At 36.4% G+C, this 27,010-nt stretch overlaps 1 protein-coding gene across 1 annotated transcript in view; it reads left to right on the forward strand.

Annotated features, from left to right (window-relative positions):
- The window catches only part of OPHN1 (oligophrenin 1), a 684,959-nt gene that overhangs the window by 377,190 nt on the left and 280,759 nt on the right, over positions 1–27,010 (forward strand). The window contains exons 13-15 of the mRNA XM_022561083.3: positions 932–965; positions 1,503–1,565; positions 2,966–3,040. Coding sequence (XP_022416791.1) covers positions 932–965; positions 1,503–1,565; positions 2,966–3,040 — 172 coding nt within the window. The remainder of the gene's footprint in view (positions 1–931; positions 966–1,502; positions 1,566–2,965; positions 3,041–27,010) is intronic.

Below are 27,010 nucleotides of genomic sequence, written 5' to 3' on the forward strand. Positions count from 1 at the left end.
GACGTTTCACAAATATCTTTTTTATAGCAGTGGTGAAAAGGGGCTGCCCAAGCACAGAAACCTCTCTCACTGAAATATCCATTGGCATACACACATAGGGAGAAAATTTTCTTTTAAAAGGAGAGCTTGTTAAAGCAAACTATACAGATGGCATATAGAGGACTTATTTCCTGCAGCCTCACATTACTAATGTTGTCACTGCTTTATTAACCCCCCCAATTCACTGTTCTTATACATAGTATGCTTGCCTTTGCTTAAAGTGTCAAAGAAGGTCAGGACTTGAAGGAACATCTACTCCAACCCTGATCGTTTTAGAGATATGAATTTTGAAGTCGAGAGAATGAAAAGGACACGCCTAAGTTTCATAATGAGGTAGAGGTAGAGCCAAGATTAGACTTCAAGAGTCAAGGATCTCTTCTTTGGTCTCTCACATAGCTATCACAATGCATACTTCAAGATGGCTCAGAGAAATCTTGGTGAATGCATGGATCTCTTTCAGATGGGCACTTGCCTTTCTACAGGGAAACACCCATTAATGTCTCTGGGTGGGGAGGTTGGTATTAGGAATATTTAAATTTTACCATCAATGCCAGTTACGCAGGTATCCATGAGAAAATCACTTTCTTTCTCTCATGCTCTCTTGCTCCATCAGAAAAATTCTCTAAGCTTTACATAAGTAAATGTCTAAGATGAGTAGGCTAAAACTGCAGTGAACTGTATGAAATCCAGTGTAATCTTCTGGGATTGTTAATCCAGCTGTTCCCAGGGCCCTAGGCAAAGATGATTCTGTTTAGCCCACTTTCTTTCTTGTTAAAGCCTTAAAGTCACTAATGGTTTTGATGGCTTATTTGGGGAAAGATATTTAGTATTTGCTGTACTTACCTATAGTGATTCACAATAACCATTGCTCTTTCTCTCTCTTTTTTTGTAGATCTATCACAGCCCTATAACGAAACAGGAAGAAAGTGAGTCAAATTTCTGATCTACTGATATTATGAACTGTTAGCTGTCCTAATCACAGTAAATGTTATCATCAATGATATGTAATATTGATGCAAGTGTATTTGTGGATACCTCTGTATGGAATGAAATTCAGGCCTATTTTTTTTAAAAGGTGTTTATTGATTGAATTAAGGAAGTCACTTTATCTTAGCTTATGGGTGGGATAGTAGTAGTAATATAAAGAAACACATTATATCCTTCTTTTTCTAGACACATGATAGAAATTGTGCGCATTTCCAGCCTCACATTTCACATTTGATGTAGCTCATGCCTAAAGCAGACATAATGCAGAGGGTCAAGTAAAAGAATTTTGTGTTATAAGAGTAAAATCTCTGACCACCCTCTCCCCTGAATGAGGAATCTTTCCACCTAAGGCTGATTGAAGAAGAGCAACCAAACCCCTAGTTCTCTCACTGCAGTCTCTTAGCAAGATCATTGAATGCTTGATAGGTGAGGCTTATTACAGCAGAATCTAACTCTGCTTTTTTTGCTTGAAACAGTGGAGCTGAACGAAGTGGGGTTCAAGTTTGTTAGGAAGTGCATCAATGTCATTGAAACCAAAGGTAAGATATGAACCATAGCCTTAGCAGTGTTTGAATCTGGTCATTCTTTTTTTTAAAACATAGTTTTATTATTTATTTATTTAAGTTTTATTGACGTACAGTTGATGTACAATATTATATGTTACAGGTATACAACATAGTGATTCACAATTTTTAAAGGTTATACTCCATTTATAGCTATTATAAAATATTGGCTATATTCCCTGTGTTGTACAACATATTCTTATAGCTTATTTATTTTACACATAATAGTTTGTACCTCTTAATTCCCATCCCTATTTCGCCCCGCCCCTCCCCCCAACCCCACTGGTAACCACTAGTTTGTTCTCTATATCTGTGAGTCTGTTTCTTTTTTGTTATGTTCACTAGTTTTATTTTATCTTTTAGATTCTACCTGTAAGTGATATTATACAGTATTTGTCTTTGTCTGATTTATTTCACTTAGCATAATACCCTCCAGGTCCATCCACGTTGCTGCAAATGGCAAAATCTGATCATTCTGAATTTTTCCTTGGGCAATTTTTCTAAAGGAACAATGATATCATCTATTAGTCAGGACCCGTTTTAGGAAAGGAGACTGTTTATAAACCTTGAGTACTAGACACAATGTTTAAAATTTCCTCAAATTTCAAATCAGTGGTATTTAACCATGTTTGGATAATTTGTGGTTTCCTGCCTTTAAAGATAAAGAGCTTCAAATGGCTTATAAAATATTCTCAAATACTATCTGGCACTCTTCAAATAGTGTTATGATAGTTCCATCCTAAATAAACAAGAGTTCAATTTCTGCCACAACACATATTGATTTAAAATTTTGGGGGGGCAAAGTTAAATTCAGGCAAATGTGGCATCAGCATTCTTCCAGGTTGACGATACTCTCTTGTTTCTCTCTGAGAATATTTTGAATGTAGGCAAGTGTAGTTTATGAGCCAGGCCTCTTTTTAAGTTGCTTCAATCTTTCTCCATGCAAAAAATGGCTGTTTGCTTCATATCTGCCACACTCTAGGCCTCTCTTACTTCATACCACTGCTCAGGGGCAATTTGAAGGTTCATATTTCCTCCTTTATCAACTAAACCCTAGTTCCTTGACAAGATGGTAACACCATTCTCAGCCATCTGCTGCTACTCACCTGAGCATTTTCTTCTATTTACTATAGAGTGTGTTCTTTTCTGTTAATAAGGGCTTGGTACAATCCAAATGAAAGTATGAAAAGAATAATTTGCAGAGATGTTTCAGGACTGTTCCCCTATTGCAGGGGAGGGCTGGAGAGATTGGAGAGAGTAGGGAGACCCTTTCCTGTTTGAACTGACTCCATTGTGTAAGTACCTACTTTCTCTACCCTGAGGGAGATGAAAGCTCTAGCTATATAAATAAAACTGACTTGGTTTTCTTTCCCTAGGGATCAAGACAGAGGGATTGTACCGTACCGTGGGCAGCAATATTCAGGTTCAGAAGTTGCTGAATGCCTTTTTTGGTAACAATTTTTATTTCATAATTCTTTTTGGGAGCTGTCTGTGTATTAGGAAGAAATATGGCTATAAGAGAAAGGAGACATTGCTAAAGAAGCTTGTAGAATATATTTTTTAAAATATTTTCAAACATACAAAAATGTACATTTATTTGCCTATCCTGAGCCAGAGACCATCTTGCCTTGAAACATCTTATTCACTCCTCAAACCCTTTGCAATCTGGATTCTACCCTAACCTCTCCATCGGAACTATTCTGGCCAGGCTTAGAAGGCACCTTCTTGTGAAATCCAGTGGACTCTTTTCAGTCTCTATTTTGCTTGATATCCTTGTTGACCACTCTCTCTTTTTCTAAACTTTCTCCCTACATGACTTCTGTGACTCAATGGTCTCTTGATTCTTCTAACATCTTGTATTATTCCTTTCAAGTGACTCTTGTCAGGTCCTTTTTCTTTTTCTTACCTTTTAAATCTTGTCTGAGTATTTCCCAGCATGCTATCTTTGCCCCTCTTCATTTCTTCCTCTACATGTTTTCTTAATGATTGATTTTTTTCCTGGCTATGGATCACATTTTTTTTTTATACATATGTCTAGTAATTTTTGTTGGACACTGGACATCGTGACTTGAGTGTTTCAATTTCGTTGACTTCTTTTTAAGAGTGTTGAATGTTGTATTGCAGGCAGTTATTTGTGGAGCAGCTTTATCCATTTGAGGATTATTTTTAAGCTTGTTAGGATAGATATAAAGTATCCTTTCCTAGCTAGTTTAGCCTTACATCTAAGGTCTGACTTCTTTTGTCTCTTCATTCTTAGTTATTGGAACTTAAACATTTGCCAGCTTTGTGTGAGTTCTGGGTATTCTTCAGCTTAAAGCTTCTTGGTATTTCTTTGCCTAGACTAATGGATTTCCATCCTAGGCACTAGGATTTATATTCAATAACAGACTCAAGGGGACCCATAGCTAAGGGTTTTTCAGTTCTTTTTTTACATAGCTCCCTCCTCTCTGGTACTCTGCCCTGCAAATTCTAGTTTCCTCAGCCTCTCTGAACTCTGAACTTTGATCTTTGTCTCTTCAACTGAGCAAGACTTGCATGCTCAGCTTGAGCTCTCACTCCCCATGCTACCATCCAGAAAGTGTTTTCAGGCAGCAAGCTATGGCGATAGTAGGGCTTATTCTTGTTTTTTCCCCTCTTTCAGAGTCATAGTCTTATACTGTATGTTGTTCAATGACTACAAACAGCTATTTCATATATTTTGTCCTGTGTTCTAATTGTTATAACAGGAGGGAAGTCTGGTCCTAGTTACTCCAACATGGCCAGGAGTGGAAGTTCCCCTTTGTGGTTTTTACTAGCACCTCTTTGCTTTCAGCACTCAAAAATCACTAGTCCAGACATCATCTCATGAGTTCTAAAATCATGGATTCAGTTTCCCACTGGACCTGTGCTTCTCAAACATACTTAGGTCATGGCACACATTGGAATGATCATATCTGTGTAGCACACTCTGATAAGTGGACAAAACTGATCATGGCTGAGGCAGTAAGCTCCAAAGGCTGAGGAAGTCAGTATTGGAATTTTTGCACAAGATCTCTGTACATAGATGTTCCACAGGTACCTATGTTTTACATGTCCAAAACTAAACTCATTGTTTATCTCTTCCTGAAAACCTGTTCTTCTTCCTTTTGTGAATGATGGTGAACTATCTGGTAAGCTCAGTTCTCATAAAGTGTCAGAGAACAAATTGAGTGTGGAAAGCTGCAGTTTGGATAAAGCATATATTTTTGGTCTTTTCTGTGGTGCATACCTTACCTTCCACAAACCTGCAGGCCTGACATCCTAATCTATTAACACTTGAGGGTGCTGCAGCATCGAGTAAGAACAGTTATGGAGATTTTGCATTGTGGATTACATCATTGGTACCTCAATATCTGTTTCTATTTATCATTTTACACTGTTGGCTTTTAAAAGTTTAAGCTGTGTTATTCCTGGCCAATTTACATTGCATTTTATAAGCTAAAGGACACTTTTCATATGTAAAACAGTTAACACCATGGCCCAGGATATTTAGTCTCTAAACAATTATTGAACTATTTAGAATTCTGTTTCCAGTATCACTACATTCTTCTACCTGATGTATAATAAGCTAAATGAACCGCCATGCTGGGCATTCTACTGATTCTGTTACAGGCTTCAATAGGACTGAAATGGTTCATTCAAATCACACATGCCAGTACAATTCAGTTAAAGTATCATGGAAAGTGGCTGGGCTGGTGTAGTGCATGTGTTCAACATCAGTCTCCAAATATCAGTACTCATAAGAATATCTGAAAAATAGACAATAGTCTATTACATTCAGAATATTTATATTCTGAATAAAAATATTTATAAGTATTTTATAAAAACAGTGTTAATTTACTTATGTATGCATAAAACTGGTAAACCCTGATCCCTGTCCCAGATCTAATAAGTTCTAAATCTGGTGATGATCCTCATTCATTTATTTATTCATTAGCAAATATTTGAGTATCTACAAAGGGCTAGACATTACGCTCAGGGCTATAGATTAAACACTGAACACACCACTTGTATTTCCTACCTTTGTGGGACTTACATTCTATGGAGAAGACTGTCTGTCAGCTAGCGTATAATCTATAAATATCTAAAGAGACCTCCCTTCTAAGCTTCTTTCGTGTTATGTCTTCTGGAGATTCTCACTGAGATACTCAAAATTGCCCTGCTTCTTTTGACCTATCCTGATCTTTTCCCATACCACTACGAATTGGCTGCCTTGGCTTCATGTAGGCTCACCATGATTTATCCAGGAGAAAGAGCATTCATTTCCTTTTGCCAGCATGATATCTTTTCCTTACTTCTTTCCTTAGGTCTCATGCTCTTTGCTAGTCAAAAAGACACTTCCAGCCACTTTTTTAACCCAAACAATCTGCGGACTGCAGACTACTTTCTCTATGGCATCTCCTATAACACTTGACTGTGGACTTTCTTCTGTTGTTTACTAGAGCCTTCCATACTTCCCCTACCTGAAAATCTGTCTTTTTGGCAAATATAATATAACACTAAGTCAAAGGGGATATATCCACAATTAATAATTATTTTTCAATCAGTCTGTTGGTTGGTTAGTCACAGTTCTCCCCTACCCTAGATTGTTGCATGATGCCCTATGTTAATAGATCCTACCAACTGTGAGGAATAGTCTTCACTTGTGCTGGATCCATCAAAAACTACCTTGGTCACAGAGAAACTAATTTGATTACCTCAGAGGCAGTTTGGTACCACGTCTAAGAGTTCTGCTTCTTCACCCTTTACCAAGTCATAGGCATTTCATTAATGATAATGCCTACTGTTATCATTGTAATCTTGATAATCATAATTATGCTCATGATAATGCCAGTGTACCTAGCACACTGTGGTAACTCAGTAACTGTTCCTTCAATGGAACTCTGAGATCATGTTGTGCTTCAGAGACTAAGTGTTTTACAATGACTGGAGCAGAGGGTTGAGATGGGGCATGGAGAGCAAAGAGACTGGATATATTAACAGAAGTCCTTGATGAAGTTGAACCTGGCTAGGAAACCATACACAGAAAAGCATTGTTCCTACAATACTATTACCATGACAGAGGCCTACTGAGCCAAACAGAGGAGAAGTTGGCATGGTGAGTGAAATAACTAATCACTAAGATGTTATTTAGTTATTTAAATTTCTCCTTTCACATTCATGCTATTAGAAGAAAATACATTTTATTTTCAGAAACCAGTGGAATATCACCTAATATAATCATATGTAGAGAGTTAAATAGAGTAGAAGCGTGCACACATGGATGATAGTAGACATTTTTTATTGCCATACTTAATGCAAAGTATTCAGCACCTGAAAACTTAACTTTAGTATTAAACTCATGTATATTTAGACAAAAAGATAATAAGTATATATTAAACAGAAGCAACTTCAAATTATATGAGCTCTTTGGCTGAAGGAGAAAGAAGTTCATTAGAAAATAAAACAAAAGCATGTTACACTCCACTTCAGTAGTCCCAGAACTTGAACTCTATGCATTAATCTTTAAAGCAATTCTATATGCTAATAATTTTTATTATACTCTAGAATAGTGGGGATCTTTAACTTTCAATACATATCAAAATGCTTTTATTCCTAAGTCCAGATCTGTGTGTGTACATATATTTTAAAAATTCATGTAGGTTCTATACATTAATCATGACTATACTTACTAACCTAGATACTTTGATTATTCTCAGATTATGCTTGCTTTGAACCAGTACTGCTGGAGGCCAAAAGAATTTACCATCTATATGTAATGTTGTCCTTTAAAAATTATTTCTTATTTTTCTTTAGTTTTGAAGCTGACTCCAAAAACTTTTAGAAATAAAGTTTGTAGACTGAATATTTTTTCTATTGTTTTCTCAAGATCTGAATATCTGAGGTCAAATTCATCTTTAGGTCCCAACGAACATATTGCCCTTTCTTAGCATTTCTGTCAATATATGAAAGGTGGGATAAGAATTTTTGTTTCAGGGGTATTTTAATGTACAGAAAATAAATTAAAGCTGACATATGAATCTGGCAACCCCCTCACCCAACTTGCTCCATGCTGCTGGGTTTCTGATATATGGACAGTCTTTCAGCTATCTCACCATGAGTAAGGAACCAGGGGATGGTTCACATTAGTGTCCTATTGCTGCTGTAACAAATTGCCACAAACATAGTGGCTTAAAACAACACAAATTTGTTCTCTTACAGTTTAAGAGGTCAGAGGTCTAAAATCAGTCTTATGGAGCTAAAACAAGATATTGGCAGGGTTGGATTCCATCTGGAGGCTCTGGAAGATAATCTGTTTCCTTGCCTTTTCCAGCTTCTAGAGGATGCACATTTTCCTTGTCTCCTATGTGCTAAGCATTGTATTAGGTGGTCAGTACACAGCAGAGAACAAGGCAGACAAAAATTCCTTTCCTCGCAGAGCTTAGAGCCTTGCAGCAGCTTTAGTTCATGGACATAGTCATACATTTTCCTCTCAGAGTAACCTCTGGAATATCCCAGATACAGGGTCCTGTTGATGTCTGCTGGCAGCACAAGGACATAAAACAGTATGAAAGAGAAATCACAGTATTCCCCTTGGAATAAAATAGCCTGTTTCTTGAACCAAGATCTTTCATATATTTCTACGATGCATGTAAGGAAAATATATTAACTTAGGGATAATGTAAAACTATTCCTTTTCCTGATGTGGAGTATATACCTCATTTCCTCTGTCTAAACTCCATTTTTTTTCATTTTCTTACAGGTCTTATTGTCTTCTGCCTCCTTCTGTCTTGACTTATCAACACTTTTCTCCTTTTCTTTCTTTCTTTTTTTTTTTTTTTTTTTTTTGCGGTAAGCGGGCCTCTCACTGTTGTGGCCTCTCCCGTTGTGGAGCACAGGCTCCGGACGCGCAGGCTCAGCGACCATGGCTCACGGGACCAGCCGCTCCGCGGCATGTGGGATTTTCCCGGACGGGGGCACGAACCCATTTCCCCTGCATCGGCAGGCAGACTCTCAACCACTGCACCACCAGGGAAACCCTCCTTTTCTTTAGACCAGTCTTACAATTCTCTCCATCTCATTCATTGATTCACCCAGTGTTTATTGAGTGCCTAGTATGTGATAGACACTGGTGTTTATGGCTACTGTTTATCTCTCTTTATTTGTTCTTTTATCCCATTCTTCCCATATCCCTTGCATTCTATTCTTTTCTTTTTTAAGCAATGCTTTTATTTTTTTTAATTTTTATTTTATTTTTTATACAGCACATTCTTATTAGTTATCTATTTTATACATATTAGTGTGTATATGTCAATCCCAATCTCCCAATTCATCCCACCACCACCACACCCTTGCTGCTTTCCTCCTTTGGTGTCCATATGTTTGTTCTCTACATCTGTCTCTCTATTTCTGCCCGGCAGACTGGTTCATCTGTACCATTTTTCTAGGTTCCACATATATGTGTTAATATACGATATTTGTTTTTCTCTTTCTGACTTACTTCACTCTGTATGACACTCTCTAGATCCATCCACATCTCTGCAAATGACCCAATTTCATTCCTTTTTATGGCTGAGTAATATTCCACTGTATATATGGACCACATCTTCTTTATCCATTCGTCTGTTGATGGGCATTTAGGTTGCTTCCATGACCTGGCTATTGTAAATAGTGCTGCAATGAACATTGGGGTGCATGTGTCTTTTTGAATTATGTTTTTCTCTGGGTATATGCCAGTAGTGGGATTGCTGGGTCATATGGTAGTTCTATGTTTAGTTTTTTAAGGAAGCTCCATACTGTTCTCCATAGTGGCTGTATCAATTTACATTCCCACCAACAGTGCAAGAGGGTTCACTTTTCTCCCTTGCTTTCTATTCTAATGTACTATGACTATTGATTCGCTTCCATAAAATCTCTCCCATTAGCTCATATTGGAAACGCTTCCAGATACAAGTAGCAAAATAATCAGAAATGAAAGATTAGTCTTCCCTAGATCAAACCTAGTTATCATCTGGGAAAATTGCATTTACTGAATGCTCAGGTAGACAGTACATGCCCTAGCATTTTTCTATCTATGTTTCTTCACCAGATGCCTGAATCTCTAGGAATCTAGTATGCAGCACAGTGGCTGACACAGGAAATATTTCTGGAATGAATGAGTGCTGTAGTGAATTAACTAATGATATCCCCAAACTAATAACATAATGTAGACAACAGCAAAATCCAGCTATAATTCCATATTTGTATATTCCCCATGTATCCCTAATAATGGTACAAGAAATTGATTGCCAGTTACTTTGAGCAAAGTTCCACATACTTTTTCAATTAAAAACAAAGCAAAAATTAGAAACCAACACATTTGTAGAATAAGAATCCTCAGCGAGCCCCACTATCATGTGAATACATGTTCTAAATTGATTTCATGAGTTGATCAGTCTATACTTGCACTCACAATTTTGCATTCCATGGTGGGTATATCTACTGTTAAAAGATAAACTGAGGCATATTAAAGTTTCTAAAAGTTTATTTCAGCAAAAATTGATTTGAATCAGGCGGCACCCATCTAGCAGATAGAAAGGAGCTCCAAGGAGCTGTACAAAATGAAGCCTTTTATAGGGAATGGGGAGCAGGAATAAGGAAATCTTACTGGTAAAATAGTGGGTTGGTTATTACAAGGTTAATTTCCTTTAGGGGGTAACAGGGATCTATCAGGTAGATTCCTTAACTAGTGTTGATCATGTGATTCCTGACTAACCAGATTAAGACTGCATTTCTGGGAGAGCAGAAATTGTAATTATGTCTTAGCTTGGTGACATGAGGCTTAGCATAAAAGACTCCATTTTGGGCCTGTTGTTTTTTAATTGTACAAAATGCTGTACAATATTGAGATCAGAACAAATAAGTCATGAATGAAAGCATAAAACCCATCAATAATGGACAAATTTAGCAATAAGGATTTTTTATACCTCAGAATTAAAGTAAAACAATAAATGTTTCACTCTTTTATACTAATTTCCAATGTTGAACACATTTTTTGTACCTATCGCCTATCACATTCTATTGAAATTATTTCTTCTTGCATGTCTCTCCCATAATAATTCCTTTTTCTCAGAAACAGGTACTATTCCATATATGGCTTACTTCATACTATTGCACAAAATTCCTACCTTATATAGTTTCACAAAATATAGCTGCTGTGAATCTCTACAAAGAGCATTAGTACCATTAAGTTATTTGAACTGACATGTAATTAATATTTGGGCATAACAGATAGTAATTAGCAAGTCATTATTTATTTTTTTCGTATGGAGGCCAGAATTCTCAAAGATGCCTAAATCCCAATCAGAGGCAATTCTTCATTTAAACCATGTAGATGATAATGGGCAAAGGGGAACTGTAGCTCCTTTTCTCTATTTGAGGACATCTTTTATTTGTTCTTCCTGTTGCCCTCATCACTCCCTCACTGCTGTTCCTTTGCTGTCCAGATAATCACATCCAGCTTTCCTGAAGGGTCTTCTTACCTCAGTAGTTAGTTCAGTTTTGATTCTTCTCCCCACCCCATTCATGTTTTTTTCTTTTTTCTTTTTTTTTAAGCATCCTTATTGGAGTATAAATGCTTTACAATGTTGTGTTATTTTCTGCTGTATAACAAAGTGAATCAGCTATATGTATATATGTATCAACATATCCCCTCCCTCTTGTTTCCCCCTCCCAAACTCCCTATCCCACCCCTCTAGGTGGTCACAAAGCACCAAACTGATCTCCCTGTGCTATGTAGCTGCTTCCCACTAGGTATCTGTTTTACATATGGTAGTGTATATATGTCCATGCTACTCTCTCACTTCTTCCCAGCTTACCCTTCCCTCTCCCCATCTCCTCAAGTGCATTCTCTACGTCTGTGTCTTTATTCCTGTTCTGCGCCTAGGTTCATCAGAACTGTTTTTTTTTTTTATTCCATATATACGTGTTAGCATACGGTATTTGTTCTTCTCTTTTTGACTTACTTCACTCTGTATGACAGACTCCAAGTCCACCCACCTTACTACAAATAGTTCAATTTTGTTTCTTTTTATGGCTTAGTAATATTCCATTGCATATGTGTGCCACATCTTCTTTATCCATTCATCTCTCGATGGACACTTAGGTTGCTTCCATGTCCTGGCTATTGTAAATAGTGCTGCAATGAACATTGTGGTACATGTCTCTTTTGGAATTATGGTTTTCTCAAAGTATATGCCAAGTAGTGGGATTGTTTGGTCATATGGTAATTCTATTTTTAGTTTCTTAAGGCACCTCCATACTGTTCTCCATAGTGGCTCTATCAGTTTACATTCTCACCAGCAGTGCAAGAGGGTTCCCTTTTCTACACACCATTTCCAGCATTTACTGTTTGTAGATTTTTTGATGATGGCCATTCTGACTGGTGTGAGGTGATACCTCATTGTAGTTTCAATTTTCGTTTCTCAAATGATTAGTGATGTTGAGCATCCTTTCATGTGTTTGTTGGCAATTTGTATATCTTCTTTGGACAAATGTCTATTTAGGTCTTCTGCCCATTTTTGGATAGGGTTGTTTGCTTTTTTGATATTGAGCTGCTTGTATATTTTGGAGAGTAATCCTTTGTCAGTTGCTTTGTTTGCAAATATTTTCTCCCATTCTGAGCATTGTCTTTTCGTCTTGTTTATGGGTTCCACTGCTGTACAAAAGTACTTAAGTTTCATTAGGTCCCATTTATTGATTTTTGTTTTTATTTCCATTTCTCTAGGTTATGGGTCAAAAAGGACCTTGCTGTGATTTACGTCATAGAGTGTTCTGCCTATGTATTCCTCGATGAGTTTGATAGTGTCTGGCCTTACATTTAGGTCTTGAATCAATTTTGAGTTCATTGCTGTGTATGATGTTAGCAAGTGTTATAATTTCATTCTTTTACATGTAGCTGTCCACTTTCTCCAGCTCTACTTATTGAAGAGGTTGTCTTTTCTCCATTGTGTAATCTTGCCTCTGTTGTCAAAGATAAGGTGACCATATGTGCGTGGGTTTATCTCTGGGCTTTCTATCCCATTCCATTGATCTATATTTCTGTTTTTCTGCCAGTACCATAGTGTCTTGATTACTATAGCTCTGTAGTATACTCTGAAGTCAGAGAGCCTGATTCCCCCAGCTCCATTTTTGTTTTTCAAGATTGCTTTGGCTCTTTGGGGTCTTTTTTGTTTCCATACAAATTGTGGATTTTTCTTTTTATAGTTCTGTGAAAAATGCCATTGGTAGTCTGATATGGATTGCACTGAATCTGTAGATTGCTTTGGGTAGCATAGTCATTTTCACAATGTTGATCTTCCAAACCAAGAACATGGTATATCTCTCCATCTGTTTGTATCATCCTTAATTTCTTTCATGAGTGTCTTATAGTTTTTCTCAAACAGGTCTTTTGTCTCTTAGGTAGGTTTATTCCTAGGTATTTTATTCTTTTTGTTGCAGTGGAAATGGGAGTGTTTCCTTAATTTCTCTTTCAGATTTTTCGTCATTAGTGTAAAGTAATGCAAGAGATTTCTGTGCATTAATTTTGTATCCTGCTACTTTACCAAATTCATTTATGAGCTCTAGTAGTTTTCTGGTAGGATCTTTAGGATTCTCTATGTATAGTATCATGTCATCTGCAGACAGTGACAATTTTACTTCTTTTACGATTTGGATTCCTTTTATTTCTTTTTCGTCTCTGATTGCCATGGCTAAAACTTCCAAAACTACGTTGAATAATAGTGGTGAGAGTGGGCAACCTTGTCTTGTTCCTGATCTTAGAGGAAATGCTTTCAGTTTTTCACCATTGAGAACAATGTTGGCTGTGGGTTTGTCATATATGGCCTTTATTATGTTGAGGAAAGTTCCCTCTATGCCTACTTTCTGCAGGGTTTTTATCATAAATCCATGTTGAATTTTGTCGAAAGGATTTTCTGCATCTATTGAGATGATCATATGGTTTTTATTCTTCAATTTGTTAATATGGTGTATCACATTGTTTGATTTGTGTATATTGAAGAATCCTTGCATTCCTGGGATAAATCTCACTTGATCATGGTGTATGATCCTTTTAATGTTCTTTTGGATTCTGTTTGCTAGTATTTTGTTGAGGATTTTTGCATATATGTTCATCAGTGATATTGGCCTGTAGTTTGCTTTCTTTGTGACCTCTTTGTCTGGTTTTGGTATCAGGGTGATGGTGGCCTTGTAGAATGAGTTTGGGAGTGTTCTTCCGTCTACTATATTTTGGAAGAGTTTGAGAAGGATAGGTGTTAGCTCTTCTCTAAATGTTTGATAGAATTCACCTGTGAAGCCATCTGGTCCTGGGCTTTTGTTTGTTGGAAGATTTTTAATCACAGTCTCAATTTCAGTGCTTATTATTGGTCTGTTTCTATTTTCTGTTTCTTCCTGGTTCAGTTTCGGAAAGTTGTGCTTTTCTAAGAATTTGTCCATTTCTTCCAGGTTGTCCATTTTATTGGCATATAGTTACTTGTAGTGATCTCTCATGCTCCTTTGTATTTCGGCAGTGTCATTTGTTACTTCTCCTGTTTCATTTCTAATTCTGTTGATTTGAGTCTACTCTTTATTTTTCCTTGATGTGTCTGGCTAATGGTTTATCAATTTTGTTTATCTTTTCAATGAACCAGCTTTTAGTTTTATTGATCTTTTCTATTGTGTTCTTCATTTCTTTTTCAGTTATTTCTGATCTGATCTGTATGATTTCTTTCCTTCTGCTAACTTTTGGGGTTTTTTGTTATTATTTTCTTGTTCTTATCTAGATTTTTTTAGTAGATCATTATTGGCGTATAATTACTTCACAATATTGTATTAGTTTCTGTTGCACAACACAATGAATCAGCCATATGCATACACATGTACCCATATCCCCTCCATATTGACCCTCCCTCCCATCCTCCCTATTCCACTCCACTACGTCATTGCAAAACAACAAGCTGATCTCCCTGTGCTATGCTGCTGCTTCCCAGCAGCCAACTGTTTTACATTCGGTAGTGTATGTATGTCGATGCTTCTCTCACTTCGCCCCAGCTTTGCCCTCCCACCCCATGTCCTCAAGTCCATTTTCTATGTCTATCTCGTTACACCTGCCCTGCTACTAGTTCGTTATTACTTTTTTTTTACATTCCATATATATGTGTTAAGGTATGGCATTTGCTTTTCTCTTCCTGACTTATTTCACTCTGTATGACAGACTCTATGTCCGTCCACCTCACTACAAATAACTCAGTTTCATTTTTTTATGGCTGAGTAATATCCCATTGTATATATATGTCACATCTTCTTTATCCAGTCATCTATCAATGGACATTTAGGTTGCTTCCGTGTCCTGGCTATTGTAAATTGTGCTGCAATGAACATTGGTGAACATTTTCAGGTATTAAGGGTGCGAAGATTCTCTCTAAGCATACTTAACGGGATTCTTGTTAAAACTGAATTCTGCAAGGACAGACACTGAAGCCCAAAGCTGAAGCTTATTTGAGAAGAGGTCTCAGAAGATCCTGACTAAAGTTTTCTCAAAGAGAGAGTCCACGAACTTCCCTGGTGGTCCAGTGGTTAAGACTCCATGCTTCCACTGCAGGAGTCACAGGTTCGTTCCCTAGTTGGGGTACTAAGATCTCACATGCCACACAGCACAGCCAAAAAAAAAAAAAGATTTAAAGAAAGAGTCTTTGTCAGTCCCTTCTGTTGATCAAGGAAATAATAGACATTCTTTTATTTTATTTTAAAAATTTATTTTATTGAAGTGTTGATTTACAATGTTGTGTTAATTTCTGCTACATAGCAAAGTGATTCAGTTATATATATATATATATATATATATATATATATATATATATATATATATATATACACACATTCTTTTTCGTATTCTTTTCCATTATGGTTTATCACAGGACTTTGAGTATAGTTCCCTGTGTGGAATAGACATTCTTTTCTCCTTTGAACAATACAAGTCCATTTCCCATTTGGTCACCTTTCATTCATTAAGGAGCAACTGAACCATCTGTTGTGATTTAGCAGTAGGCCAGCTAGTTTAGAAGATTCCTAGGTGTTGAGCTCAAAGCATTCTGTATGGGATACACAGCAGCAACTCAATATGTGAAGATTGCCTATACATGACCTGTTGTGGTGATTTCTTTGAGGGTTTTATCAAGCCGCCCACCTTCAGCTTGCAGGACTTTGGGAAGAGAGCAGTTTTAGTCCTAAGTGATGCCAAGTCAGGAGTGTGGGAAAAATTGGAAATGTTAATTTACAGAGTTGTTAGCCAGATATTGAAGGAAGCTAGAAGAATTGAGAATTTGGTATGTACTGACAAAATGTGCATGATGGCAGAATCCAGTCCAAGTTATAGCCTGATGAAATAGAAAGTAAAATGTAGTTTACCAAGAGGTGAAAAAATAGCTCAAAGATAATGAACAGGACTAGAATCTAATGACTCATATGGGTGTGCAATAATTTTCCATTGAAACATAAAATGTCTCTGTAGAGTCATCCCCCTTTTTGATTCTTGTTTAGAAAATTAGTGTAGTCTCATTAGATTTTGCTTGATTATTTACATAAGTGCAGAAAGAATGATAATTGACTATATAGGCCTTTTAAAGTTTGCTTTGCTGGAACTTTCCATAAAGAATCTCATATTATGTGGATTATCCAGTTTTCCTAGCATCATTTGTTGAAAAGACTGTGCTTTCCCCATTGAATGGTCTTGATATGCTTGTCAAAAACCATTTCACTACATATAGGAGGATTTATTTCTGGGTTCTCTGTTTTTTTCCATTAGTCTATGTCTGTCTTTTTTCAGGTACCACACTGTTTTTTTTCCCCAGAGTTATTTTTTTTTTCTTGTGATGAGAAGTTCTAAAATCGACTCTCTTAGTACCACACTGTTTTGATTACTGTGGCTTTGTCCAAGACAAGATGCACCAAACAATTAAGGGGATGGTTTTATTCAGGCTTTTGCAATAGCCAGAACCTTTATTAATGAGGAATATCTCAAATACATATCATAGAATAGGAAATAAATTTGGGTTTTTGTAAAAGTAGGTAAGCAATGGAGTCAGCATGAGTTTTGTGTGAATTCTGCAGAAGGACAGGGATATGTCTTATATGCAAGGGCAGGGTGGTCCTTTGAAATTAGTTGTTCTTCTGGACACAAAATTGATGAGGGTGATTTCTTAAACATCCCTGTTTCCTTGGATCACAGGGTTCAGGTAAAGTTCAACATTGTCACTGTACTTAACGCCTTTTTCTATGCCAGAATTTGGGTTAAGATACTATCCTGGATTTTGAACAGAAAATGTTTCAGTTTTTAAAGATATTTATTTAGATATTTAAAAAGGAAAAACGCTGCTTTGGCTTAAATAGTTACATTTCTTTCTTAATCATGCTATAATTTTTTTTCCAACCAAATACATTAAACATATAACCAATTATGTACTGAAATAACTGCCTTGCAAAATAATAGTGTGTGTGTGACTCAGAAGACAGTTTGGGTTTTTTTATGTACTTAGGTGACATAATTAGTAGGCTTACAGTATAAAGTTTGTTTTAAAACTCTCCATTTTAATTGTTGAACCAATCTCACACGTAGTGATGCTTATATCTACATTATTCAGGGCAGAATTTCTAATTTTTTCACGTGATTCTGAATAGTTTATGGTTTCTGGGGTTTTAGATGAATCATTCCTAGCAAGACAGAGCTTAATTTTTTCTCATCCTAAATATTAAAGTTCTATTTTTAGAATAAATCCAAAGGTAATCTTCATAACACATAAGGCAAAGTCCAATAACAATTTAAATGACAGGGCTATAACAAAAGAATATAACTGCATAGTTAGAAAGTGTGTCTTTAATAGGAAAAAAAGAATCCGCCACTTCTGATAGTAAGAATGTGGTTTCAGTGATTCAAGGATAGGCTTTGGGCTCTTATTCACCCATTTTTAAATTGAGGTACAATTAATGGACAGAGATATACACAGATCTTAAATGTACATTTTAATGGACACTTTAAAAAATTATCCATTCATGCACTAAAGTGCAGAAATCTCAATAAATTTTCACAAAGTGAACAAACCTGTGTCACTAGTACTGAGATCAAGACAATAGAACATTACCTGCATACAGAAGTCCCCTTCTGACCTTTTGTAGTCACAACCCCATAACAGAGGTTAACCATTATTATGACTTCCAACAGTATAGACTAATATTCTTTATTATTGTTTTTATATAAATAGAATAATACATTATATACTCTTTTGTGCCTGGCTTCTTTCATTCAACATTAAGTTTGAGTGATTCATCTCTATCATTGTTTGTGGTTGTAGTTTGCTCTTTCTCAATGTTGTATAGCATTACAAGGTATTAACATATTATAATATATTTATCCATCCTGTGTTGATAGACATTAGGGTTGTTTCCAGTTTGTGGTTAGCACTACTCTGATTATTCTTGTACATGCCTTTTGGTGAATATACACATGCATATTGTTACAGATATATCTGGGAATGAAATTGCTGGTTCACAGGGTTTGTATATGTTCAGTTTTTTAAACTCATTGAGGATTTTTTTTCATATCATAAAATCACTGATTTCAAGTGTACAATTCAATGGTTTTTACTAACTTTAGCCAGTGGTGCAGCCATACCATAAATCAGTTATAGAACATTTTTATCCCTCCAGTAAGATCCCACAGATGCGTTTATAGTTGATTCCTATTCCTAACCTCAGCCCTAGGCAACCAATAAACTTCTTTCTGTCTCTATAAATTGGCCTTTTCTGGGCATTTCATAAAAATGAAATCATATGATATGTTTTCTGTCTTGTCTGTTTTCTTTCACTTAAGATAATGTTTTAGAAATTCATCTGTAATATACCTATGCATCAGTAGTTCATTCGTTTTTATTGCTGAACAGTATTCCTTTGTATGAATATACTACATCTTTCCATTCTTAAGTTGATGAACATTTGAGTTGTTTCTAGTTTTTGAATATTATAAATAATGCTGCTATGAATATTTGTGTCCAAGTATTTGTGTGGACATACATTTTCATTTCTCTTCAGTAGGTAACTAGGAGAGGAATTGCTACATCATACAGTAAATTAGTAAATTTCTATTTAACTTTTTGAGAAACTCTTCCAGCCTCTGCCCATTACCCAGTTCCATAGCCACTTCCATATTTTTCGATATTTGTTACAGCAGCACCCCATTCTTCTTTACCAATTCCTCTCATAGTTAGTTTGGGCACCTATAATGAAAATATCATATACTGGGTGACTAAAACAGCAAACATTTATTTCTAACAGTTCTGGAGGCTAGGATGTCCACAATCAAGGTGCTGGTAGATGGGATGTCTGGTGAGGACCCAGTTCCTGGTTCATAGATAGCTGTCTTCTAACTGTATCTTCACATGGTGAAATGAAAGCGTTCTCTGGGGTTTCTTTAATAAGGGCACTAATCCCATTCATGAGAGCTCCACCCTCATGACTTAAATGCATCCCAAAGGCCCCACCTCCTAATACTATCACATTGAGGTTTAGGAGTTAAACATGTAAATTTTCAGAGGAACACAAACCTTCAGTGCATAACAGTCTTCCAGTCCATGAAAATGGAATGTTTCTCCATTTATTTAGATCTTCTTAATGTTTTTAACAAAGTTTTGTAATTGTCAGTGTGTTAGTCTTGCACTCCTTTTGTTAAATTTGTTTCCAAATATTTCATTCTTTTTGATACTGTTGTAAATGCAGTTGCATTATTCATTTTATTTTCATATTGTTCATTATTCATATATAGAAATACAGCTGGTTTCTGGATATTGATCTTGTTTCCTGTGACTTTGTACTGAACTCATGTGTTAGCTCTAATAGTTTCCTTGGGATTTTCTTCTGTGTAACCATGGACCATGCAATTGGTGAAAAAAAATGGTTTACTTCTTCCTTTCCAATGTAGATAATTTTTATTTGTATTTATTGCTGCATAGCACTGGCTAGACCCTTCTATCCTATGGTAAATAGAAGAGACAAGAGTAGATATCCTCATCTTGTTCCCAGTCTGAGGAGGAAAGCATTTACTCTTTCACCATTATGTCCTTTATTAGGTTGAGGAAGTTTCCTTCTAATCTACGTTTGTTAATAGCTTTTATTATAAATGGATGTTGGTTTGTGTCAAGTACAGATGGTCATATATTTTTTGTCTTTTATCCTATGGATGTGGTTTGTTACATTAATCCATTTTCAAATGATAAATCTTGCATTCCTTGAATAAATCCCACTTGGTCACAATGTATAATCTTTTAAAATGTTTTAGATTTCTTTTCCTAATATTTTGATGAAGATATTTGCATCCATATTTATAAGATATATTGGTATGTAATTTTGTTCTTTCTTCTGATATCTTTTTTCTGGCTTTGCTATGATACTGTCCTTATAGAAAGAGTTGGGAAGTGTTCCATTTTCTGGAAGAACTTTTGTAGTATTGGCATTAATTCTTCTTTATATGTTTGATAAAATTCACCAGTGAAACCATCTGGACCTGGGCTTTTCTTTATAGCAAAATTTTGAATTACTAATTAAATTTTATAATCTTTTTAACTTCTTAGGGGTCAGTGGTATTGTTTCCTCTTTCATTTCTTATTTTTGTGATATGTGTCTTCTCTGTTTCTTACATAATCTAGCTAAGGATTTGTTGATATTTTCAAGAATAAACTTTCAGTTTCATGAATTTTTCTCTATGATTGTTCTGCTTTTTCTAGTTCTTTAATTTATGCTCTAATTTTTATTGTTTTATTGCCTTGGCTTGATTCAGTTTGATTTTGTATTTTTTTCTAGATTCCTAGGATAAATGCTTAGATTAATAATCTGAGATTTTTATTATTTTCTAACATAAGCGTTCAAGATTATAAATATCCCTCTAAGCATCAGTTTAACAATGTTCAATAAATGTTGATATGTTGTATTTTTATTTTCATTCAGATATAAGTAATTTCTATTTTCTTTTAATTATTTTTTGACCTACAAATTACTTAGGGATATAGTATATAATTTCCAAATATTTGTGGATTTCCTAAATTTCTATCTTTATTTTGATAATGTAACTCCATTGTAGTCATATAATATACCTTTACGATTTAAATTTTATTAAATTTATTAATACTGGTTTTATGGTCTAGTATATGGTCCATCTTGGAAAATAGTCCATGTGCTCTTAAAAAGAATAGGTAATCTACTGTGATTGGGTTTTTATATAAATGTCTGGTAGGTCAAGTTGCTTGATAGTTTTGTTCAAGTCTTCTATATACTCATTGATATGCTCATTGATTTTCTGTCTAGTTAATCTATCAATTATTGAAGTGGGGTATTAAAGTGTCTAATTATTATTATTATGCTGTCTATTTCACCCTGTACATCAGTCATGAATTTTTAAAATATTTCTTGTATTTTGAGGCTCTGAGCTTAGATGCACCTATGTTTACAATTGTTCTCTCTTCCTGTTAAATTGATCTAATTATCATTGTAAAATGTCCCTTTTTGTCTCTAATGACAATTTTTGTTTTAAATCTCTTTTGTCTGATATTATTATAAACATTATGGCTCTATATGTTTGCTATTTATATCCTTTTCCTTTTAACCTGTTTGAACATTTGCATCTAAAGTGTGTCTCCTGTAGACAGCATATCATTAGATGATATATTTTTGTACTTCATCCTGCCAGTTTTTGTCATTGGTATTTAATTTATTTACATTTAATGTAATTACTGGTGAGGTACAATTTATATCTATAATTCTCTTTCTTTTTTTTTCTTCATGAGACCTTTATTTGAAGATTATGTCACTACTTTCTGTTACTAGTTGTCAAGTTTTTTTGTTTGTTTGTTTTTAAATCTTTATTGGAGTATAATTCCTTTACAATGGTGTCTTAGTTTCTGCTTTATAACAAAGTGAATCTCATATATATGATTATACATAAACATATGTTCCCATATCTCTTCCCTCTTGTGTCTCCCTTCCTCACACCCTCCCTATCCCACCCCTCTAAGTGGTCACAAAGCACCGATGTGCTATGCGGCTGCTTCCCACTAGCTATCTATTTTACGTTGCATAGTGTATATATGTCCATGCCACTCTCTCACTTTGTCACAGCTTACCATTCCCTCTCCCCATATCCTCAAGTGCATTCTCTAGTAGGACTCTGTCTTTATCCCTATCTTACCCCTAGGTTCTTCATGACATTTTTTTCCTTAAATTCCATATATATGTGTTAGCATACAGTATTTGTCTTTCTCTTTCTGACTTACTTCACTCTGTATGACAGACTCTAGGTCCATCCACCTCATTAAAAATAGCTCAATTTCATTTCTTTTTATGGCTGAGTAATATCCCATTGTATATATGTGCCATATCTTCTTTATCCATTCATCCGATGATGAATATAGAAATATAAAAAATGAAAAATAATTATTAAGAAAAACAATTAACAAAAGAATAAACAGAGGGACAGAACCCTAGGACTATTGGTGAAAGCAAAGCTATACAGACAAAATCTCACACAGAAACATACACATACACACTCACAAAAACTGGAAAAGGGGAAAAAATAATATATCTTTCTCTCAAAGACCACCTCCTCTATTTGGGATGATTCGTTGTCTCTTCAGGTATTCCACAGATGCAGGGTACATCAAGTTGATTGTGGAAATTTAATCTGCTCCTCCTGAGGCTGCTGGGAGAAATTTCCCTTTCTCTTCTTTGCTCACACAGCTCCCAGGGTTCAGCTTTGGATTTGGCCCTGCCTCTGCGTGTAGGCCGCTGGAGGGCGTCTGTTCTTCGCACAGACAGGACAAGGTTAAAGGAGCAGCTGATTCGGGGACTCTGGCTCACTCAGGCCCGGGGGAGAGAGGGGTACAGATGCGGGGCAAGCCTGCGGCGGCAGAGGCCCACGTGACACTGCACCAGCCTGAGGCATGCCGTGCATTCTCCCAGGGGAATTTTCCCTGGATCACGGGACCCTGACAGTGGTGGGCTGCACAGGCTCCCGGCAGGGGAGGTGTGCATTGTGACCTGTGCTTGCACACAGTCTTCTTCGTGGTGGCAGCAGCAGCCTTAGTGTCTCATGCCCGTCTCTGTGGTCCGGGCTGAATATCTGCAGCTCGCGCCCATCTCTGGAGCTCCTTTAAGCAGCGCTCTTAATCCCCTCTCCTCGTGCAAAAGGAAACAAAGAGGGAAGAAAAAGTCTCTTGCCTCTTCGGCAGGTCCAGAATTTTTCCTGGACTCCCTCCCGGCTAGCCGTGGTGCAGCAACCCCTTCCGGCTGTGTTCACGCTACCAGTCCTCTCCCTGTGATCCAACCAAAGCCCGAGCCTCACCTCCCAGCCCCCGCCCACCCCAGCGGGTGATCAGACAAGCCTCTCGGGCTGGTAAGTGCTGGTAGGCTCCTATCCTCTGTGCAGGAATCTCTCCGCTTTGCCCTCTGCACCCCTGTTGCTGTGCTCTCCTCCGCTGCTCCTAAGCTTCCGCCCTCCGAGACCTGCAGTCTCCGCCCACGAAGGGGCTTCCTAGTGTGTGGAAACTTTTCCTCCTTCACAGCTCCCTTCCTCTGGTGCAGGTCCCATCCCTATTCTTTTGTCTCTGTTTATTATTTTTTCTTTTGCCCTACCCAGGTATGTGGGGAGTTTCTTGCCTTTAGGGAGGTCTGAGGTCTTCTGCCAGCATTTAGTGGATGTTCTATAGGAATTGTTCCACGTGTAGATGTATTTCTGATGTATCTGTGGGGAGGAAGCTGATCTCCATGTCTTACTCTTCTGCCATCTTCCCCCTCTCCTGTTGGAAGATTTTTAATCACAGTTTCAATTTTATTACTTGTGATTGGTCTGTTCATATTTTCTGTTTCTTCCTGGTTCAGTCTTGGAAGGTTACACCTTTCTAAGAATTTGTCCATTTCTTTCAGGTTTTCCATTTTATTGGCATAGAGGTGCTTATAGTAGTCTCAGGATGCTTTGTATTTCTGTGGTGTCTGTTGTAACTTCTCCTTTTTCATTTCTAATTTTATTAATTTGAGTCCTTTCCCTCTTTTTTTTGATGAGTCTGGCTAATGGTTCATCAGTTTTGTTTATCTTCTCAAAGAACCAGCTTTTAGTTTTATTGATCTTTGCTCTTGTTTTCTTTGTTTCTATTTCATTTATTTCTGCTCTGATCTTTATGATTTCTTTCCTTCTGCTAACTTTGGGTTTTGTTTGTTCTTCTTTCTCTAGTTCCTTTAGGTGTAAGGTTAGATTGTTTATTTGAGATTCGTCTTGTTTCCTGAGGTAGGCTTGTATAGACCACAGCTCTATGAGAATAGATATCAGTTACAAGAAAAAATTCTGTAAAACTGACAATCACATGGAGGCTAAACAATACACTACTTAATAACCAAGAGATCAATGAAGAAATCAAAGAGGAAATCAGAAAATGCCTAGAAAGAAATGACAATGAAAGCACGATGACCCAAAAGGTATAGGAGGCAGCAAAAGCAGTTCTCAGAGGGAAGTTTATAGGAATACAATCCTAACTCAAGAAACAAGAAACATCTCAAGTAAACAAGCTCACATTACACCTAAAGCAATTAAAGAAAGAAGAACAAAAAAACCCCAAAGTTAGCAGAAGAAACGTAATTAAAATGATCAGATCAGTAATAAATGAAAAAGAAATGAAGGAAACAATAGCAAAGATCAGTAAAACTATAAGCTGGTTCTTTGAGAAGATAAGCAAAATTGATAAAGCATTAGCCAGACTCATCAGGAGAAAAAGTAAGAAGACTCAAATCAATAGAACTAGAAATGAAAAAGGAGTAAACACTGACACTGCAGAAATAAAAAGGATTATGAGAGATTAGCACAAGCAGGTATATGCCAGTAAAATGCACAACCTGAAGAAAAGGACAAGTTCTTAGAAAAGCACAACCTTCCAAATCTGAACCAGGAAGAAATAGAAAATATAAACAAACCAATCACAAGCACTGAAATTGAGACTGTGATTAAGTATCTTCCAACAAACAAAAGCCCAGGACCAGATGTCTTCACTGGCGAATTCTATCAAACATTTAGAGAAGAGGTTACAGCTATCCTTCTCAAAAGCTTCCAAAATATAGCAGAGGGAGGAACACTCCCAAACTCCTTCTACGAGGCCACCATCACCCTGATACCAAAACCAGACAAAGATGTCACAAAGAAAGAAAACTACAGGTTAGTATCACTGATGAACATAGATGCAAACATCCTCAACAAAATACTAGCAAACACAATGCAACAGCACATTAAAAGGATCATGCAGCATGATCAAGTGGGGTTTATTCCAGGAATGCAAGGATTCTTCAGTATACACAAATCAATCAGCGTGAAACACCATATTAATAAATTGAAGGATAAAAACCTTATGATCATTTCAATAGATGCAGAAAAATCTTTTGACAAAATTCAACACCCATTTATGATAAAAACCCTCCAGAAAGTAGACATAAAGGGAACTTACCTCAGCATAATAAAGGCCATATATAACAAACGCACAGCCAAAAACATTCTCAATGGTGAAAAATTGAAACCATTCCCACTAAGATCAGGAACAAGAGAAGGTTGTCCACTCTCACCACTATTATTCAACATAGTTTCGAAAGTTTTAACCACAGCAATCAGAGAAGAAAAAGAAATAAAAGTAATCCAAATCAGAAGAAGAAACAAAGCTGTCACTCTTTGCAGATGACATGATTCTATACATAGAGAATCCTAAAGATGGTACCAGAAAACCACTAGAGCTCATGAATGAATTAGGTAAAGTAGCAGGACACAAAATTAATGCATAGAAATCTCTTGCATTCCTATACACTAATGATGAAAAATCTGAAAGACAAATTAAGGAAACTCTCCCATTTACCACTGCAACAAAAAGAGTAAAATACCTAGTAGTAAACCTACCTAAGGAGACCAAAGACCTGTATGCAGAAAACTATAAGACACTCATGAAAGAAATTAAAGGTGATACGAACAGATGGAAAGATATACCATGTTCTTGGATTGGAAGCATCAACATTGTGAAAATAACTATACTACCCAAAGCAATCTACAGATTCAGTGCAATCCCTATCAGACTACCAATGGCATTTTTCACAGAAGTAGAACCAAAAATTTCACAATTTGTATGGAAACACAAAAGACCCCCAATAGCCAAAGCAATATTGAGAAAGAAAAACGGAGCTGGAGGAATAAAGCTCCTAGACTTCAGACTACACTACAAAGCTACAGTAATCAAGACAGTATGGTACTGACACAAAAACAGAAATATAGATCAATGGAACAGGATAGAAAGCCCAGAGATAAACCCACACACATATGGTCACCTTATCTTTGATAAAGGAGGCAAGAATATACAATGGAGATAAGACAGCCTCTTCAATAAGTGGTTGTGGGAAAAGTGAACAACTACATGTAAAAGAATGAAATTAGAACACTCCCTAGCACCATATACAAAACTAAACTCAAAATGGGTTAAAGACCTACATGTAGGGCCAGACATTAAAACTCTTGGTGGAAAACATAGGCAGAATATCTGTGAGATAAATCACAACAAGATCCTTTTTGACCCACCTCCTAGAGAAATGGAAATAAAAACAAAAATAAAGAAATGAGACCTAATGAAACTTAAAATCTTTTGCACAGCAAAGCAAATCATAAACAAGACGAAAAGACAACCCTCAGAATGGGAGAAAATATTTGCAAATGAAGCAACTGCCAAGGGATTAATCTCCAAAATTTACAAGCAACTCAATATCAAGAAAACAAACAACCCAATTCATAAATGGGCAGAAGACCTAAATAGACATTTCTGCAAAGAAAATACACAGTTTTCCAACAAACACATGAAGGAATGCTCAACATCCCTAATCATTAGAAAGATGCAAATCAACACTATAATGAAGTATCACCTCACATCTGTCAGAATGGCCATCCTCGAAGAATCTACAAACAATAAATGCTGTAAACAGTGTGGAGAAAAGGGAACCGTCTTGCACTGTTTGTGGGAATGTAAATTGATACAGCCACTATAGAGAACAGTATGGAGCTTCCTTAAAATCTAAAAATAGAACTACCATATGACCCAGTGATCCCACTACTGGGCTTATACCCTGAGAAAACCATAATTTAAAAAGTCATGTACCACAATGTTCATTGCAGCTCTAACAGTAGCCAGGACATGGAAGCAACCTGTTTCCATGGAGAGATGAATGGATAAAGAAGATGTGGGACATATATACAATGGAATATTACTCAGCCATAAAAGGAAACGAAATTGAGTTTTTTGTAGTGAGGTGGCTGGACCTAGAGTCTGTCATACAGTGTGAATTAAGAAAGAATAAAAGAAATA

The sequence above is a fragment of the Delphinapterus leucas genome, chromosome X (assembly GCF_059928025.1).
Source record: "Delphinapterus leucas isolate spDelLeu-1000000601 "Yukka" chromosome X, BTC_Dleu_Yukka2, whole genome shotgun sequence".
Classification (NCBI taxonomy): Eukaryota; Metazoa; Chordata; class Mammalia; order Artiodactyla; family Monodontidae; genus Delphinapterus; species Delphinapterus leucas.